The sequence below is a fragment of the Rutilus rutilus genome (assembly GCF_951802725.1).
Source record: "Rutilus rutilus genome assembly, chromosome: 20".
In the NCBI taxonomy this organism is placed as follows: Eukaryota; Metazoa; Chordata; class Actinopteri; order Cypriniformes; family Leuciscidae; genus Rutilus; species Rutilus rutilus.
In genome coordinates, this window is record NC_140225.1 from 10,454,325 (window position 1) to 10,473,621 (window position 19,297).

The 19,297-nt window shown below is 36.9% G+C and overlaps 1 protein-coding gene across 1 annotated transcript; it reads left to right on the plus strand.

Moving 5' to 3' along the window:
• The first annotated feature begins 953 nt into the window (after positions 1–953).
• tm9sf3 (transmembrane 9 superfamily member 3) lies at positions 954–18,881 on the plus strand. Its single transcript, XM_084392389.1, has 15 exons — positions 954–1,337; positions 5,452–5,647; positions 5,952–6,074; positions 8,032–8,192; positions 8,356–8,433; positions 8,540–8,671; positions 8,896–9,062; positions 9,248–9,342; positions 9,522–9,652; positions 10,615–10,754; positions 11,000–11,068; positions 11,156–11,302; positions 11,533–11,616; positions 16,930–17,006; positions 17,135–18,881. Exons 1-15 carry the CDS (start codon positions 1,245–1,247, stop codon positions 17,200–17,202), a joined length of 1,761 nt encoding a protein of 586 aa, XP_084248515.1. The 5' UTR covers positions 954–1,244; the 3' UTR covers positions 17,203–18,881.
• The last annotated feature ends 416 nt before the right edge of the window (positions 18,882–19,297 follow it).

The following is a 19,297-nucleotide window of genomic DNA, read 5'->3' on the forward strand; positions in this document are numbered from 1 at the left end:
GCTGTGAATCAATAACATAGCAGCTTAACACTTTGATGGCCCCTTATCACAGCCACCTGATCAACAAAACAAAGAATGAACAATTAGGCTACCTTGTGCACAGAGGTCAGTCATACCATGCCAGTCATGAATCCGATATGGAAGGTTTTGGTCAAGCTTTTGAACAAATTTATTTAGTCATTTTGATATCAAATACTCCAAAACGTCAACCTACAAAATGAGCAAGAGACTTTCATGCCATTAAATACTGTAACATTTGTGACGTCATAAAGGCTCGCGCAGTTGTGCTCTTTAAATGCATGTTGTTGTTGTGGTAAAAGGTTATAGGAAAATCAACTCATCATCAAGTGAAATTTGAGTTCTCAAACAATCTCACCTACTTTGCAAGACAAATGCTTTTTGTAATTGGGTATTAGCCAACCTGTCCCATCTCAAATAACAAACAAACAAAACAAAACAAAAGTATACATAGGCCAGGGTTTTCCCAAACAGGAGTTTGAAAACCCCTGGGGGTTCATGAGGGAAAAGCAGGGGGTTGGTGAGTTAAAGAAAGGCTAATAATAATTCCAGTAATACAAATATAAAATTGAAATGAATAATTTTAACATTGAAAAATTCTAAATATAACACGTACTAAAATATTTAATTATTGTTATTTACCTGTATGGCATGTGACCATCTGACATAAAAGAACCGTGAACATGCAAATTTGTTGTTAAATTATTCAAATTAAATTATTTAAAAGAAATAATTTAGTTGTAGGCTGAATAGCCTAATGTTAACTAAAGTTTTTGTGAAATGTTTTATTTTGGCAGCTTGGTGAGGAATAACAAGGGTCTTTAATAGCGATACGTTTACTGATTAGGCGTAACTTTCTACTACACTATTTGAAGATCCTATCAATGGACATTTCGTCAGTTTTGTTTTTACATCCTGCTAAGCAGCCTGCCTTTCCACCGCTTCTGTTTGCGCTCAGATGACGTGGCCATGGGTGGTGAAGCGGAGGGTTTTCTTCCTCTACGTTGACTCATCGCTCTCTCCAACGATAGGTCCAAGTTACCCATGTGACCTGTTCCCACCCATCAGCGGTGGACGCGCTGATCACTCGCTGAACAGTTTTACGACAAACTCGTATGTGAGCACCTCAAGACAACTACTGTCATAGAACCAGGAAGAAGGAAGGTGGGATAGCCCCCAAAAAAGATACCATTTCAAATCAGTCGCAGAATTTTCCCTAGAAAAGCATGGGGCTCTGCAGGTGGACGATTGAAGTGGTTGTCTTGACGACTGTTATTAGTTCATTGCTGCCAGTTCGAGCAGATGAACACGAACATAAGGTAAGATAAACTGCGGGCCGAGAAGCCCTCTGTGTTCGGTGTGTATAGTCTCGAGAGACGTTAGATATTGAGCTGGTTGCTCTGGCAAAAGTGCCTAACATCACAGGACATAAATAAATCCTATAAACTTGATACGATGAATGATTTATTTTCCCTTGTCTATGTTAGAAATGCTAAGCACATCAGAAGCTACGTGGCTAGCTTAGCATCAGCTATCCTATTACATTATGCCGTTCAAACAGCAGGGCTGTGCTCGAAATCCTCGGTTTCGACTCCTCGTGTCATGCATAATAAGTATAATGTTATTTTAGGCATTCGATGTGTTTCGTGTGTTGTGTGCGTTTCTTTTGTGTATGTATGAGGTTATTCTGAAGGGTCTGCTAACCGCCGTTAGCTAAAATAAATATGTCCGTCTGTACACACACATCCGGTTCGTCTAGGCTTTTATATGACCGATACACTGTAAAACATTGTTACGTTTACACAAAGAGCAACTTTGGTTGCAATAATTTTACTATGACGGAGTGGCAGTCTTTTCCCGGTGTCATTTTGGTGACTGTAACAGTTATATTTTACAGTTCCTAACTATATGTCATTAAATCATAATATGTCAAAATAACAACCTATTTAAGCTAATGAAATCTGTTAGGTACAATGAAAGGCTGCTTAAATTCATCACATTTATTGTAATGGTGTTATCACGTAACACACATGCCACTAACATAGCTCAGAAATATTTAATAACATCTAAATATTTTTAGACTACAATTACATGGGTTAGGAAGATTTTTATATAAGGCAGCTTACAATTAAGCAATTAGCAAGTTTTTATTGTTGCATATTTACACTTTTTACACTCTTTCAGTGTACAGCATTATAGTATTGTGATAATGTTTGATTTTGGATTTGAGACGACTTAAAAGTCAGCATGAAATGAAAATGAACTTCATCTATTTTCTAAATGCATCTTATTGTGAACAGTTCACATGTGCATGTTTAATTAAAAATTATGACATCAAAATGTCATACCTGGAACTCGTTTTTCTGGTGTCCTGAAGATGCTTACAAAATTCATCAGCATTTCAGACATTGGTAGGTATCACGATTGAATAAAATATGAAAAGCATCTGTGGTATGACACTGATCAGTTTAGACAAGTTGATTTTGGGTTTTTACAGAGATTTAAATCTTCACTTTTATTGCAGCCCCTTTCACATCTTTCATAATATTACTGGAATTATTCAGCACCACACCACACATAATCTGTGATGATGAATTATAGCTCATAAAACAGGATACGTTCTCGTATATATATTCCTTCTTTGTCTCAAGAGATCTGGGGTTTCTGGTGGATAATGTGCTTCTTTTTGTTCAAACCAGTGCTAATGGGAATACCTCTGAGCATGGGAGACAGTGTTTAAGGTTTCATCATTACAACCATGCAGTTGTCTTTGTCCTTTTATTCTCATTTTCATTATCCAGTGTCATGAGTATTGCTGCATTGCTCTTATATTTGTTCTCTAGATTCAGATAGGATGGTGTAGTAACACGACCTGATTTACTGGTTCACACCCTGTCTTTACTGTGTTTCTTTAGCCTCTTAATTCAAAGAATTTAAAGGATAGTTCAGTATAAACCACTTTCTTCTGTAGAACATAAAAGAAGATATTTTGAGAATTGTCTGTTTTTTCTCTCCAATGGAAGTCAATGGTCACCAAAACGGTTTAGTTACCAACATTCTTGAAAAATCTTCTTTTGTCTTCCCACCAAGAAAGATACAGGTTTGGAACAACATGATGGTTTGTTTGAAGACAATTTTTGGTAAACTCTTCCTTTAAGCATTCATTTCTGCATCAAGATTGTTTCCACCCCAGAATCAATTACATTTCTATTATCTAATGATTTTTTATGTCTAATCAAATCTCCATTATTGTCATTTGCCTTGAAAAATTGGAAAACTTGTTAAAGATACAACAGGATATTAATAATAACCATCGAGAGGCAACAATAATCATTGCTTCCAATGGTCTGTGTCTCTGCATACTTTATTCTGTAAATGTATGTGTATCAGGGAGCAAGCACATTTTAAGCAAAACATTTTTTGTACTGTTGCTTCTAGGACATCATATTGGTCACTAAAAAAATGTATGTGCTGTATAATTTGTTTAATGTAGATTGAGTACGTATAAATAACTAGTTTTCGACACTGGGAATGTCTGGTATCTACACGATTATAGCGATTGTGATTGTCCCACGATTCTGAAAAGACAACTAATTAAAATAACGTAATTTACTAGAGGTTCTGACATAATGTTAATTGCTGTAGTAGTCTATTTAAAACGTTGAATTAATTTGAATGAATTTTTTGTTTTGGTTTGAACGACTCACTCAAATACTTCACTTGTTTCATTACTGGATGAATCAGGGTATTTAACCATCTCTTGAATGAATGATTCAGTGGCTACGTTTACATGCACAACTTTTGTTTCAATTGGACTGAATTCATTCCAATTGATGAATCTGAATGTAGTGTTTACATGAACGTTAAACATGATCGGGTTGATGTACGTGTTTATATGTCACAAGCTTCAAATTGAAATAGATTTTTTGACATGCACGCACTGCACGAATATACAGAGTTTCCTGCTGTTTGCGCGTAATAACTATTCTCCTACATTGGTTCTTTCTTTGTTTTAAACCGCAGACTTAATAGTTATCCAATTCTGTTCATAATTTGGAGACCATGAACATGAACCATTGGGCTGTGCTGCTTATATTTATCATATGAACCATTGGGCCGTGCTGCTTATATTTCTAACACTGTAAAAATACCCCTCCCTGCGCCCAAAACCACTCGTCTGTGGATGAGAATTTTAGAATGACCGGACACTCATTTATATGACACTTTATTCAACAGGAAGAAGCAGCTCATCGCTCTATTTCAACGTCATTGCACATGCGCAGTCCTTTCAGTTTCGGTTTTCAATCCGATCAAGTGTTTACATGTCCTTTCGATCGGATTAGAAAAGGAATAAACCACCCATTTCATTCGGATCGAACTCAATCGGATCGATTAAAGTGTTTACATGAGAGCTTTTTAGTCCGATTGAGCCGTCAATCCGATTACTAACGGATTATTTGGATGCATGTAAACGTAGCCAATGACAAATACATTTTTAACAGTCACTTGTTGTTGCCACCTAGTGGTGTAACAATGTAATTAATACAGTCCTTATTGAAGCACCAAGTTACTTTCAAAATGTGATTTGCTCTATTTTGATCGCTACCGTAGACCACAATGTTTACATCATCAGTTTTTAACTTTTATCCCAGTACTTCTATGATAATTTAAATATTTGTTACACAGAAATAGTGATACTGTGTGGTTGAAAAGACTGTTTGTGAAGCTGTCTCATGATAGCTGCTTTCTCTGGGTCAGCACTGTGATGGTTCTTGTCAAAGGTTTAATAGACATGGCTGAATCGCTGTCATTTAGGAATAAGATCAATAACTCTAGATTCAACAGAGACCTCATTGATTTTATTGTTGTGTTTTTACAGCATTGTATAACATTTGCTTACTTGTCCACTTGGAGGATGCATAGATTTGATCTAAAGTCTTTGAACAGAAAAGTTTTAAATGAAGTGTAATATTTGGACAAATGAATTTTCTCTTTGTGAAGCATGTTTTTTTTAATTATTATCTTGTTTTGCTTGAGGGTTTGGCAGCATCCTCATTTTGTCAGTCTCAATCCTAAAACCTCTTAACTTCCAGCTGACTTCATCTTGCATTGAATGAATGGAGTAGGCTAGTTTTTATGGGTGTGCTTGAGCCACACACGCACCATAGAGAGTGTGTCTGTGTGTATTCAGACTGTTGTTTTTCTTTACCCAGTTTTAATTAAATGAATATGTTAGTTTGCAAAATGTTAAAAATTGTGTTTAGGTGCAGAATTCAAAACCAACAGAGTCTGAGCCCTTGTAGTCTGAGGATGGAGCCCTCTTGTAGTCTGAGCTCTTTTAATTGGTGACATCCTGGAGTTGAATTAACATCACAAAGAATAGATGCTGATATTTGAAACAGGTAGCTAATGACTGTTCTCGTTCTTCTCCAGTACACTGATAAAGAGGAGGTGGTTCTATGGATGAATACAGTGGGCCCTTATCACAACCGACAGGAGACCTATAAGTACTTCTCCCTACCATTCTGTGTGGGCACGAAGAAAACTATTAGTCATTATCATGAGACGTTAGGAGAGGCGCTACAGGGGGTTGAATTGGAGTTCAGCGGTCTGGATATCAAGTATACAGGTATGGTCTTGATACCTGTTCAACTGAACAACAGCCGAAATGCATAATTTTCCTGTTATCACTGTAAAGCTGCTTTGAATCAATCTGTATTGTATTAAGCGCTATATAAATAAAGGTGACTTGACTATTGTGGCTAGCATGTTAATTTCAAGTTCAAATGAAGCTTATCAACAAGCATTCAAGTACTATGAATGAAATTTACATTATTTAAATTTGTAGATCATTCATCCACATGTTTGATAGTAAGTAAGACTATTGCTCTTGTGATGATTGTAAGAATGCAATGTGGATTTGTCTTTTACAGAGGAGGTGATGCAGACGACATACTGTGACATTGAACTAGACAAACCTAAAAAAGATGCGTTTGTCTATGCCATCAAGAACCACTACTGGTATCAAATGTACATAGATGACCTTCCCATCTGGGGTGAGTAAACCGGAAGACAGAGTGATTGGCAAGCCTGCTTTTGAGATTTTTTATTTTATTTCTATGATCTTTATATAATCAGTTTTTCATTTAATATCTATTATATTTATATTATATTTTTATTTTTTGATAGAACAATATTCGTAATAGTTTTTGTTAACAATAACACTGTTCAGCTGAGACAGTATAAAAATGAGACAGCAATTGTGAAGGCTTCAAAATCTGTTAGCACAAACAACAAAAATGAGAAACTGATCATTTTAATCATCAAAAAGTCTAGATGGGGTATTTGCTTGTGGGTGACCTTCACTGAAATGTGAGTGAAATCCTGCTTCATTCATTGTGTTTAGATCAATTTTTTCTGTGCGGGTGTGTAGAGACAGGGTGATTAACTGCTCTCCAGGGTGCAGTTACCTTTGTACACCTAGTTGATTAATCTTTGCAAAGAAATGAAAGTGGCATGTATGTATCTGGTCATTCTGGGACATCCTGTTCTGTGACAGTTTTTGATTGACAGAAAGCATCTAAAGAGTATTGATCTGTCCATTATGGATCATTTGAGGCTGCAGAGAAGGTCATGAAGATGCTTGACGTCATGTTACTCTGGCTGTGACTTTCAAGTGCATGTTCCATTACAAGTCCTATGAGGAGCATCAGGATGACTGAAAGAAGTGGTTTCAATATCCAGAGAAAATGGTCTCCAAGATCTTATATCTGGATGTGAGCCACTTCCACAAGTTAACAACAGTATCTGCCCTGCTTCCCAGTTTGCACGGCTCCAACCCTGCATTCAGTGGGATGCAATGGATGCTCACCCACTGGGTGAGAGTCTCCCATTTAGTCGTTTCTTCCTCTCTTGTCCTCGAATTCTGTTGTCTCTTGAGCCTTTGGTCACAACGTGAATGCAACTGTTTATGATTGAGGCCTATCAAGCCATCAAGGTTGGCAAAACTTTCAACTGTCAACGCTGATGTAGCTTTTCATGACCTAGAATATTGAGAACTCATACGTTTCCTTAACATAGCTCGCCCAACTCCAGCCCATCCACCATCAGGCTGCTGAGTGTCTCCTCTCAGTTAGTCAGGAAAGGGTTATGTCACCAGTGTATGTGCAGTCTCAGAGCATGTCCACTCCCAAAAGAGACTTCAGATATAGCCACCATACTTATAGGTGCTCTAGAATATGGTCTCTTTTTACATGGCATTTTGCACCCTACACACAACTCTTCACATCCAACAGCTTGTGTGAGGGCATCTCCACAGCAGTTGGGAGACTCAAGTCAGCAGTCATCATTGTAGGGACGCTGGTACAGAAATGCCAGAAAGTTTTTTAAGATCCATTGTGAGCTGCCAAATAACTATATATTTTCTGGAAGCTTCCCATTTATTGACCATCTTCTCACTCTATATCTCAAATGATATTGTACCTTAGATAATGCATGTTACAAAGCCATTACATTGTTCTAAAAAAAAGGGAATAATAAACTGTGCCTGAAAGGGAAATCAGTTTATTAATGTATTTTAAATACGTTGTTTCCCACCAGGGGATATTTTAACAAACCATTATTGTTCAACAGAACTAATGAAATTAAATTTCATTGTAAAACCATTTGTTCTGAAAGAGCAGTAGGGTTATTACGTGTTCTAATAGTTGGAGAAATATTGCATTTGACTTGAAATGCATTATAAAAAGTTTGTCTTGATAGCTTAAATGTCATTGTTGGTTATTTACTTTAAATGACAGCATGAAATGCCATTCACTCTGTTCTGTGAAGCACTTCACATTGAACAATATTCAAGAGGAAATTATGTTCTACAGACTTGTTCGTTAGGGTTTGGTTGGATTGTAAAATGTTAGGCTGTGATATTAGTGGTTATTCTAGTCATTTTAGAGGCAGTAAAAGTTATGTTTTTGATACAAGTAGCCTTCTGAGGATTGTTTTGTGGGATTATTTAAGGTATTGTTGGTGAAGCTGATGAGAATGGAGAGGACTATTATCTCTGGACTTACAAAAAGCTGGAGATCGGATACAATGGGAATAGAATTGTGGATGTTAACCTGACCAGCGAGGGGAAGGTCAAGCTTGTGCCAAACACAAGAATTCCTATGTCATACTCTGTGAGTAAAGCTTTCCTAAAACTCAGAAACCTGTTAATATTAACTAATACAAGGTTAATTCAATTGTCATTTATAATTGAAGTTTGTTTGGAAAATGAATACTAATGCGTATTGTGTGAAAGAATAATTTATAATATTACAAACTTATTGCCGATTCTCACAGGTGAAGTGGAAGAAATCTGATGTGAAATTTGAGGATAGATTTGACAAATATCTTGATCCGTCCTTCTTTCAACACCGGGTAAATGGCACATATTGTTTGCTAACTCCTTCCCAGCTAATTTAAAATGTGCTGGGTGATATTGAATTTATGGAATGTTTTTTGTGTGTGTTTTTGCACCTGATAGATTCACTGGTTCTCAATATTCAACTCTTTCATGATGGTGATTTTCCTGGTGGGCCTTGTTTCAATGATCCTGATGAGGACATTAAGGAAAGACTACGCCAGATACAGCAAAGAAGAGGAAATGGATGATATGGTGATCACTTGCAGAACATTTTTGGAATTCTTTATTACATGAGCCTTATGAATCCATCACCTTTTAAGTTACACATATGTTTTCTCTTGTATCTGTGATGAATTGGTTTATTCACAACCTCACAATGGCTGATGTTTTATAGCTTTGATAACAGCTCCAAATTTAATGCTATGTTCCTCTCAGGGGCATTTTATCAAACTCAATGCACATTCTTTTTTCTTCAGGATCGTGATCTCGGTGATGAATATGGATGGAAGCAGGTTCATGGTGATGTGTTCAGACCGTCCAGCCACCCACTGATATTCTCCTCCCTCATTGGCTCTGGGTGTCAGATCTTCTCTGTTTCCCTCATAGTCATCATTTTGGCCATGATTGAGGACTTGTATACAGAGTGAGTTTCACCTATGATTAACAGGGCAACGATATTGTCTAATAATTAAATAAAGGCTTCAATAGATATTACATTGTTGTATAACCTTGATATATACATTTGGACATTTATGGAAAGGTGGGCTGTAAGGGATATTCACATTTTCTGAAGTGCTCATCAGAGGAATTTCGTTTTTGCCTTTGTAGGAGAGGGTCCATGCTGAGTACAGCCATATTTGTCTATGCTGCCACGTCCCCAGTCAACGGCTACTTTGGTGGAAGCCTTTATGCAAAACAAGGAGGTATGCAAACTGATATTTGCAACATCTGCGATAAGGATGTCCAAATGTCTTTTTAACTGTATTAGCATTTATGCTTTTAAGGTTGTTTTTTTTAACAATCCTGAAATTACAATCCTGCTGAAGGTGTTCTAGGTGTCTACAGACTTTTTTTTGTTTTGTTTCTTGCATAATTTTTGCAGGGAGGAGATGGATAAAGCAGATGTTCATAGGAGCTTTTCTGATCCCTGCCATGGTGTGTGGCACAGCATTCTTCATCAACTTTATTGCAATCTACTACCATGCCTCCAGAGCCATCCCATTCGGCACCATGGTGAGTTTGTCATCTGCCTTATACAGTGTGTAGTCTATACATGCCTATCTCAGGCAATAATAAGTCAATCTCAGGCTGATTTTACAACTGGGATCAACTGCTGAGTAGAAAAGACAGTCAACTTTTTATTTTATTTTGGACAATTAAATTTGGTTGTGAACATGCTAGTGTCATTTAGTTTCAAGTCTGCTACATATCACACATGCAATTTGTTGAAAGTGGTTTATAACCCTATCATTCTCAAAATGATAGTTCACCCAAAAATGAAAATTGTCAATAACTCACTTTCATATTGTTCCAAACCCATAAGACTTACCATAAGACTGGTATTCAAAGTCCTCTGAAGAGACATAATCGCTTTATATGGTAAACAGATTTAATTTAGGCTTTTATTCACATATAAACATTGATCTCAGAGCACTCAAATTTAATAACGGAATCTCAACAATACTTGATTGATTGCGCGAGAACAAACTTCATTGGTTCTTGTGGAACCTCGAAAATGTTGGTGTGACACGTGAGAATGAACCTCATTGGTTCTTGTGTGTCAAGCAAGTATACTTGAATTTATGTTTAGTGTGCTAAGATCAATGTTTATATGTGATTAAAAGCCTAAATGAAATCTATTTATCATATAAAGGCGATCGTGTCTCTTCAGAAGACTTGGATTGAACTGCTCTATTCATACACATTTATTTTATGATCTCTTATTAAACATTTTGAACCATCAGTGTTTTGGGTGAATAGAGGGACAATGGAAGGACAGAAATCTCTCAGATTTCATTAAAAATATCTTCATTTGTGTTCTGAAAATGAATGAAAGTCTTGTGGGTTTGGAATGACATGAGAATTTTCATTTTTGGGTTAACTAACACTTTAAAGCATTAATTGCTTTGGTGCAATATTTGTTTCAAATATTATATATTATGAATTATAATTCATATCTTTTTTTTTTTTGTCAGGTTGCAGTGTGCTGCATCTGTTTCTTTGTAATTCTACCTCTGAACCTGGTGGGGACAATCCTGGGCAGGAACCTCTCCGGTCAGCCCAACTTTCCTTGTAGGGTCAATGCTGTACCCAGACCCATCCCAGAGAAGAAATGGTAACCTCAATCATGATTCACACATCACAGAGTGTCTCACACCTGTTCAGTTGTCTTGATATCATCCCATATTCTCCATTGTGTCATTGTTTCATTTTTGTTTTCTGTGATTTACATGATGTTCAAACATGATCAAATTGATTTGAATGTAAATACTGTGAAGGTTTTCTATACATCAGATAAAATGATTGTTATAGACTTTTATAAATAAATTTGTCTTACTAAATGTTTCTCTGAATTGGCAGGTTTATGGAGCCAGCGGTTATTGTGTGTCTAGGTGGCATTCTTCCATTCGGGTCAATATTCATTGAGATGTAAGTCTGCACACTTCTGGGTACACACACACCCATAATGACTATGAATATCTGTAAGATTAAAAACTATCTTACATTTTCTTTCAGGTACTTCATTTTCACATCTTTCTGGGCCTACAAGATTTACTATGTGTATGGATTTATGATGCTGGTGCTGGTGATCCTGTGCATTGTTACAGTCTGTGTTACCATCGTCTGTACCTACTTCCTTCTCAATGCAGAAGACTATAGATGGTAAGGAGCATTACATGCAATACTGTCTTTATAATGCTGTTTTGCTTATGAATTTTAATTTGTTTCCACCCTCCGTTTTCCATCCTCCCAAGTGTACTTGGGAACAGACCGCAGAGGCGTTTAAATTTGTAGGGACGTAAATGCGTCATAACCAGATGACATCATGAGACTGAATGACAGTATTTCTTTTAAGATTAATGTTATTTTCCTTTCTTTTTTCTTTTTTGCAGGCAGTGGACCAGCTTTCTCTCTGCAGCCTCAACAGCAGTTTACGTTTACATGTACTCCTTCTACTACTATTTCTTTAAAACAAAGTGAGTTTTAGTTTCTTTTCCTTAAATGTCATTGTATGAATGCTCTAAATTTAAATATCTGTAATTTACTCACCCTCTGTCACTTGACTTCCTTTCTTTTATGGAACATAAAAAGATATTTTGATTTTTGAAAGATATTTAGCATTGAATTTTCAGCCGAAAAGTGTTCCCCCACCCCTCAGTGTTCAGCGCTCAGGTTTCACTCTCGCTCTAGCCGTTATTATTGTGCAGTGTGACTCTCCGCTCAATATTCCTCTCTATACACATGCGCTCTGCTCAGTTGCTCACGGCCCATGCGAACGCTCCACTCATGTACTGCTTATGGTCAGTGGAAAAGCAAAGTCCGCTCAAATAACGCGCTGACATAACATTTCTATGTAGTCGTAGTATACTATACGTATTATAACCCTACTGTGCTGTAACATGGTAAAATGGCACTACCCTCTCGTTCACTGATCCGCTCACATGCTCTGATAATAATAGCTTTTTAGGACTGTTGAAAACCTTTTTCTTCGTCGAAGCAAGAGACCAGGAGACGTTGGGGATCACGTTCAAACAAAGTTATTCTTTATTGAGGACTTTGCGTTGACGCGGCTGCAGTTCTTCCCAAATCAGTCTAAAGTATATACAGTTTGCATTGTAGTTATATACATTCCAAGGGGGAGGGATTACATAGAGGTGGAGACTCTGAACAAAGCCTGCAAATGAAGTAGGAACACACCCTACTCTGAGTCCAATTGAATCAGCATAACTATTCACATGCTGATACTGGCCAGGAACTCCAATTCCAATAGCCATCCCAGACCCATTAAAGACAAAAGGTGAAAGTCAATCAACCTAACGATTCAACGTCTGGGCTCCGAAAGGTGAGAATCAAGTGATCTGACTTATTTAAAACACAATAGAGAAAACAGGTCTGGCAGGAAAGGAGACTCTTGCTGGAGACTCAATAAATCAGTATATAAACTTTATCAGTTTATATACTATTGCAGTGGAAAAACTAAATTAAACCTTTAATAAAAATGTAATCCAACACTTCCCCCTTTGAGAGTTCTAATAACTCTCACAAAAATACAAATTTATACACTTAAAAGTTAATTCTTGTAACTTGTGTAAGTTACAGGTACGTATAACTTATTCTGTGTTGTGTCCTTGATTTACATGAGTGTCATAGTTCTTCTCAAAACCATAACTGTTGACACCTGCGACGCAGGGTGTAAAATGTCATATAAACTACATGATTACACAGAAAACCATGTAGCATAAGAGTGGAATTCTTGAAAGTCCATGGCGCCTGAATAGCTGTGAAGTCTGTTTCCTGTAGCGTCCATTTCCCACGTAGAGTCGCTCTGATGACTCGTCCCTCATGAGGCTTGTTCATGGAAATCTGAGGTGATGCTTTACACCAGGTTTCTGCTTGCGAAGACATCAACACATACGAGTAACACAAGAAAACAAAGAAACAGCAGAACAGCAATATTCATGCATAGACTTCATCCTTCCATAAGTCATTTGATCGTATAGTGGTTTTAAGTCTAACTTTTATCAAAGTACACTTAAAAGTTCATTCTTGTAACTTGAAAAAGTTACAGGCACAAACATGATCTGTGTTGTTCATCTGTAATTGCATGCTGACACAGAAACAAAACATGCAACTAGGGTCCGTGAATTTTCTGCGTTGTGTATTTTTTTCTTTTTCTTTGGTGATAGTTCGTTCAGCAGTGGGTCTGGTTGTCTTCTTGAAGTTGGGGCTTCATACGCAGATGAGACGGTCGTTGCATATGGATCTTGAAAAAGCCATCAAGTTTTATCTGTAAGACAGAAAACAGAAAAACAGAGAGCAGTATTTCTTCAAAACACTACGGTTGTAGCAGTTTAAACACTATGGTTCTATCGTTTTCAGAGTCTACTGTTGTCGTTTCATTCTTTCCCTATTTCTTAATTGATTTGACACCTATGGACCAGTGAGGTAAGGATGGACTAAATCGGGAAAGGCCTATGAGGTAGTGTCTTCACCCTGGGTTCACCCCCGAAGCCTGTTGCGTCAGTTCCTCCCAGGGCACCCCACTTGTCCGTGTCCTATTCTGTCCCTGTGTTGTGTGCACACTGTACAGTGTGTGAGAAAATTGGCACATTTCCATTCTCCAGTGAAACATCAGTCCTAATAAACATCATTAACAGAGGATGGTTGTCTGACTGCAATATTCTATGGCATAACATTTAAGGCTGTGAGTCTTACTTAATGTCCCCCAAACAAAGGCTGTGACAGTCACTAAGTCTTTCATCTTTGTTGTGAGTTACTGGGGAGATTAAGCAATCACAGCCCAAATGGTTAACACCTCAAAAAGCTTAGCCACGAGTCCAATGACGAGGGGAGGGGTTGCTTTAAAGTAGCAAACAAATGTAGTAAGAGCTGCATAACATTGTTAACTTGTCTTAAGTTATTTTTGTTTTTTCTACATTCATTTCCAAAATGTCCGTGCTTACCACAGTAAGAACAACTGGCTTCTCTAGGACTTTTGCGTTTCTTTGGCTTCTCTGAGTTGACCATAACAGAAACTGCAGCAATTCTTACTCTCTCTTTGACATCAGAATCTCTTTCCCAAATAGCTAAACTGTCCAAGTTGTCTTGCAGAGTTCTCGTACACCATGTGATGTTTAAGTAAGGCAACGCCTTTCTGTGTTCTGGCAAAAGACAATGAAACCATGTGCGAACCAAAGGACCATTATGACCTAACACCTTTTCTGGAGTGTCGGCAATTCTGCTGTAAATGGCAGCGATCTGACAGAATCGTTCTGTGTACTCACAAACAGTCTCACCCTTCTTCTGTACACAATTGGTTATTTTTGACCAGTCCACGTTCGTTCCAACAATGTTCTTTAAAATTTTCAGAACTTCCTCTCTCAATTCATCTTTACTGGCTTGTTGCAGTTCAGAATTGTTTACAGCACTTTCAAAATCATTGAATTCTGACTCAGTCAAGATCTGTGATATTAGCTGAGTGACTTCAGCTAGAGTCATATCATAGAGCCGCATCTTTTTGGACAACTCTCTCCTAAACTCAGAAAAATTTCTTTGCACTGATGGCAAACTTTCAGCAATTCTCTCAATATCTTTAGGAACTAAAGATGTTTTGACTGCTTGTGGCTGCAATATGGGGTTTGCAAATGGAACTGTATCAATACCTTTTCCCTGAGGCTTTTGTCTAGCTACGCACACTTCAACTGCATTTACATCTGCATTGACCTTGTCCTCTATACTATCAAAAGACTGTAAATCAGGATAGCTTTCATCTGACTGTTGGTCTTCTAAATCACATTTGGTTGAGGCTTTGTTATGGCCCACGTTTGTCTTGAGACAGGACACCTGAGTCTGCAATTGTTTGATCTGATCTTTCAACTTATCAATACAACAAGCTTGTTCTTGTGCAATGGATAAGCTAAATTCTCTGTGACAGAAGATAATGCCTTTGACATTTTTCTTGCGAATACTTTCTCCTAGTACCTTCTTACAATCTTCAACTGACCACACTTTTTCTGGATCAATGCCAAATTTCTTTGTTAAATTCAATCTGACTGGCTCAGTCACGATGGAGTCCATGTGCTCTGATAACAAAGACTTGAATTCACTATCTGTCCAAAAAGGTGTAATCTGTCTAGTACTTTTCCTAAACATTTTGTGAATTTCTGTTACCACAAACAAACACTAAAAAACTTATCTCTACTGTCTTACAAAACAGAGGGTACAATCTTATTAGCACATGACGCTAACTCTTCTCTAGCTTACAGAGGATAGGTCTTCTCTAGCAAGAGCAAACACACAATATTAACATGTAACTGTTAATCTTCCCTGCCAACACCAGAGGATCAATTTCATCTCTAAAAGAAAACTTTTTAGAGGCTTATCTTTAGTTAACCAAACTCTACAGCTGTTTGTTAACTACTTCTCTGAACGGCGCAGAGGAAAACATTTGTACTGGTCTGCATTGGTTCTTTGAATGGAGTGAAAACTCACCGAGTCTTTGGTTGTACAGAAAACATTCGTCTGGAACTCAGTCAGCTTTGTTGAGATCTTTGAGCTTGAAGTTTTCAATCTGGAGGAAGCTTGAAGTTTTAAGATTCAGTTCTTTGAGTTTCCTTCTTCTCCATCCGGGTCACAGGGCACCAAATTGTTGAAAACCTTTTTCTTCGTCGAAGCAAGAGACCAGGAGACGTTGGGGATCACGTTCAAACAAAGTTATTCTTTATTGAGGACTTTGCGTTGACGCGGCTGCAGTTCTTCCCAAATCAGTCTAAAGTATATACAGTTTGCATTGTAGTTATATACATTCCAAGGGGGAGGGATTACATAGAGGTGGAGACTCTGAACAAAGCCTGCAAATGAAGTAGGAACACACCCTACTCTGAGTCCAATTGAATCAGCATAACTATTCACATGCTGATACTGGCCAGGAACTCCAATTCCAATAGCCATCCCAGACCCATTAAAGACAAAAGGTGAAAGTCAATCAACCTAACGATTCAACGTCTGGGCTCCGAAAGGTGAGAATCAAGTGATCTGACTTATTTAAAACACAATAGAGAAAACAGGTCTGGCAGGAAAGGAGACTCTTGCTGGAGACTCAATAAATCAGTATATAAACTTTATCAGTTTATATACTATTGCAGTGGAAAAACTAAATTAAACCTTTAATAAAAATGTAATCCAACAGGACTATACATTATTTGGATAATTGGTCTAAAAATGAATCTGTTAAATCTGAAATAATAAAGAATAATATATTGATATTTAATATTATTTTAATATTATATTTTCTGTCCAATTTTAGTGTGGTTATTTTATTGGCTTGCATTTTTTTTAAATTCAGTATCATTAAAATGATTGAATTTCATTTAGAACGTCTAATATTAATACAATTATACAAATAAAAGCTCATTTAAAATAATAAATAAATAATTTTTAAAAAGCATTTTCGTTTTTTGGCCAAGTGCATCTAGAATTTTCGGCTTTGGCCCAGAATTTTCATTTTGGTGCATCCCTAAATTGCAAGTACATTGTCTGAAAAATAGAAATTGTTTCTCATTTTCATTTAATGGATTTATTCCCTTATCTTCCGAAAAATAATTAGCACTTGAGTAGAAGTCGCACGGGGGCAAAATTGTGCTGAGAAAACAAAACAAGTCGTGCTTGAATTTAATAGCATTTATATAGGTTGCTGCTTGTTTCATATGATAAAAATTATAGTCCAGAAAATATGGTAATTGTCTGTAGATCTGATACCAATGATTAGCATGTACTAATTTTATCTGCAGGATGTATGGCTTATTTCAGACGTCATTCTATTTTGGCTACATGGCTGTGTTCAGTACTGCTCTGGGAATCATGTGTGGTGAGTACAAGAAAACTAAATCACTTCTCTAGTGCAGTGATTCTCCTCGTCAATCATAAGTGTTGCTATATGGGTAGGGGAGCGACATATTCCTGTGATAACACAATGCATCATCTCTTTGTTTTTAGGAGCAGTAGGTTACATGGGAACAAGTGCCTTTGTGAGGAAGATCTACACAAATGTAAAAATCGACTAGAAACTCTGCAGCGACGCTGCGGATAAGCCGACACTTCCTCCCGATCGACGCGGGCACAAAGTCTCCATTTATTTTGCAAGAAGAGATTGTGGTATCTTGTACAAAATCTAGTTTTCCATTTTCTCAATGAATTAAAAGTTGCGGCATGATGCGTACACAAGGGTAAAATGAGAGGTGTAATAAACAGGACTTTTTATTTTTTATTTTATCTGCTTTTTCGTTTTTCCCTTCAGAAGCAATGCAGGCAGTAAATGCAGATAAAGGGGAAAGATAGTACACCACAACGTTTCTCCTATTTCTTATAACTTTATCCCACCCCCCAAGACCATTGAACAGATCTTTATTGATGGAATAGTCTAGCTCTCTTCAGTGAAGAGGCCAAAGTGTATTGAGAGCCTTTGTTCTATTATATGAGAATATCAGAGAGTGGGGTTTACGTCCATCCTCTTGCTTGTCTGTTTTGTATTAGTCGTACAATGCCTTCATTGTAGTATTGTTTTACATGCTTATGAATCGCACCAAAAGCATAACGTGGTTTGAAATTCCAAAATACAGAAATTCTTTTCTTTTTTCATAAATAGAAAAAAAACCAATATGATGTGAAGCAGACAGGTTTTAGCTCTACCTTTTCAGGGCATCTCTGTTGTCCTGTAGCTCAGATCCACAGACCCGCGCGGGACAGAGCTTAGCACATCAGATACAGTTCGCTATCCACAAGCAGATTCTAGTGAGACTGGTGATATGAAATGATGGTTTGGTGGCAGATTGTTTTAATGGGATGTGTGATGTGATATTTCTTTTTCCAGTTCAGTTTTATGTTGTTGTTTGGGTTTGAATGAAGTCTGCTCGTAAAGATAATATATGGAGGGGGTTGGCCATGTATATAACCTTAATAATGTAACAGTAGATGTAGATCCCAAATGTATTTTGGTTGTACAGATTTATTAAAGGGTGTCTTTTCTTTCTTTTATGAACAGTCAGATTAGGTTTTTTGTTACTTTTTTTGAAGGTTGGGGTGGGCTTCGTGGCACAGTTACATCTTGCCTGATATTGCATGAATTTTTCACCAAATCAAATGATCAGATTCTATTTGTTTTTGTTGATCATAATTACATTTTAGGTGACCCTCATCACTACCCTTTATTTGCATCTTGTAGAACGGTCTCAAAAATAAGTGCTTCATTGACTTTGTGCTGCTCATAGAGGAGATAGTCATCAGCTTTTTTTTATTCTTTTTTTTTTTTTTTTTAAAGAGTTGAAAGGCTATTCATTGTCTTGGACAGCTGACTCGTGCTTATTTTTGTATCCATGATCTGAACCAAAATTGTGATTTGTCAGACACAATTTAGGCACACATGCTAAAACTCTGCAAACATACTGTACAAAGTGAAGTTATTGTACACTTTACTAGATGTTTTCATGGTTGCTAAGTGCAGACACACTTAGAGCTGTTGTTCTTATTTTTCTTGTTCCATTGTGTAAATACAGTATGTAACAAAAAAAAGTTTGAGAAGTGGCAAAGCCTTTTTCTAAAATTCATTTCTCCCAATTTAAAAAAATTATTTCTGGTTCTTCATGTCATGTTCCATGTGAAGTCTAAAGAGACATTTTAAACACAATATTAACTTGCTGTAAAAAAGGAGAAGAAAAAAAAGAAATAAACATTGTTTTTGAGGTTATGTAGGCATGGTTTATATATGAAGGAAAAGTTGTCAGTTAAAATGTTCTCCCCAAGGACAGCTGGGTACTTGATGGAAGCTACAAGAATTACACACAGTCAGTATGTAATGATTGCACTTTTCAGTAGAATAAACAAATGGTGTGACGGCAGCTTCATCTGTCTTCAACATATTGTGTTTCAGTAAAACTCAGTTACTGAGATCAAAGTATTGTTTTTGTACGGTACCTTTTAGCAAGGAATTTAACTGCAGTGAACGGCCCTTAAATCCTGTCTTTGAACAATAATATAAAGCAGGATTTCTCAACCTTTTTAGTAACAAATGCATCGTTTTAAACTCTTGCGCTTACAAATGACAATTATTTGTTGTAACAAAAATGATCAACTCCAGTGCTTAAGATTTTAATATATCCTGTT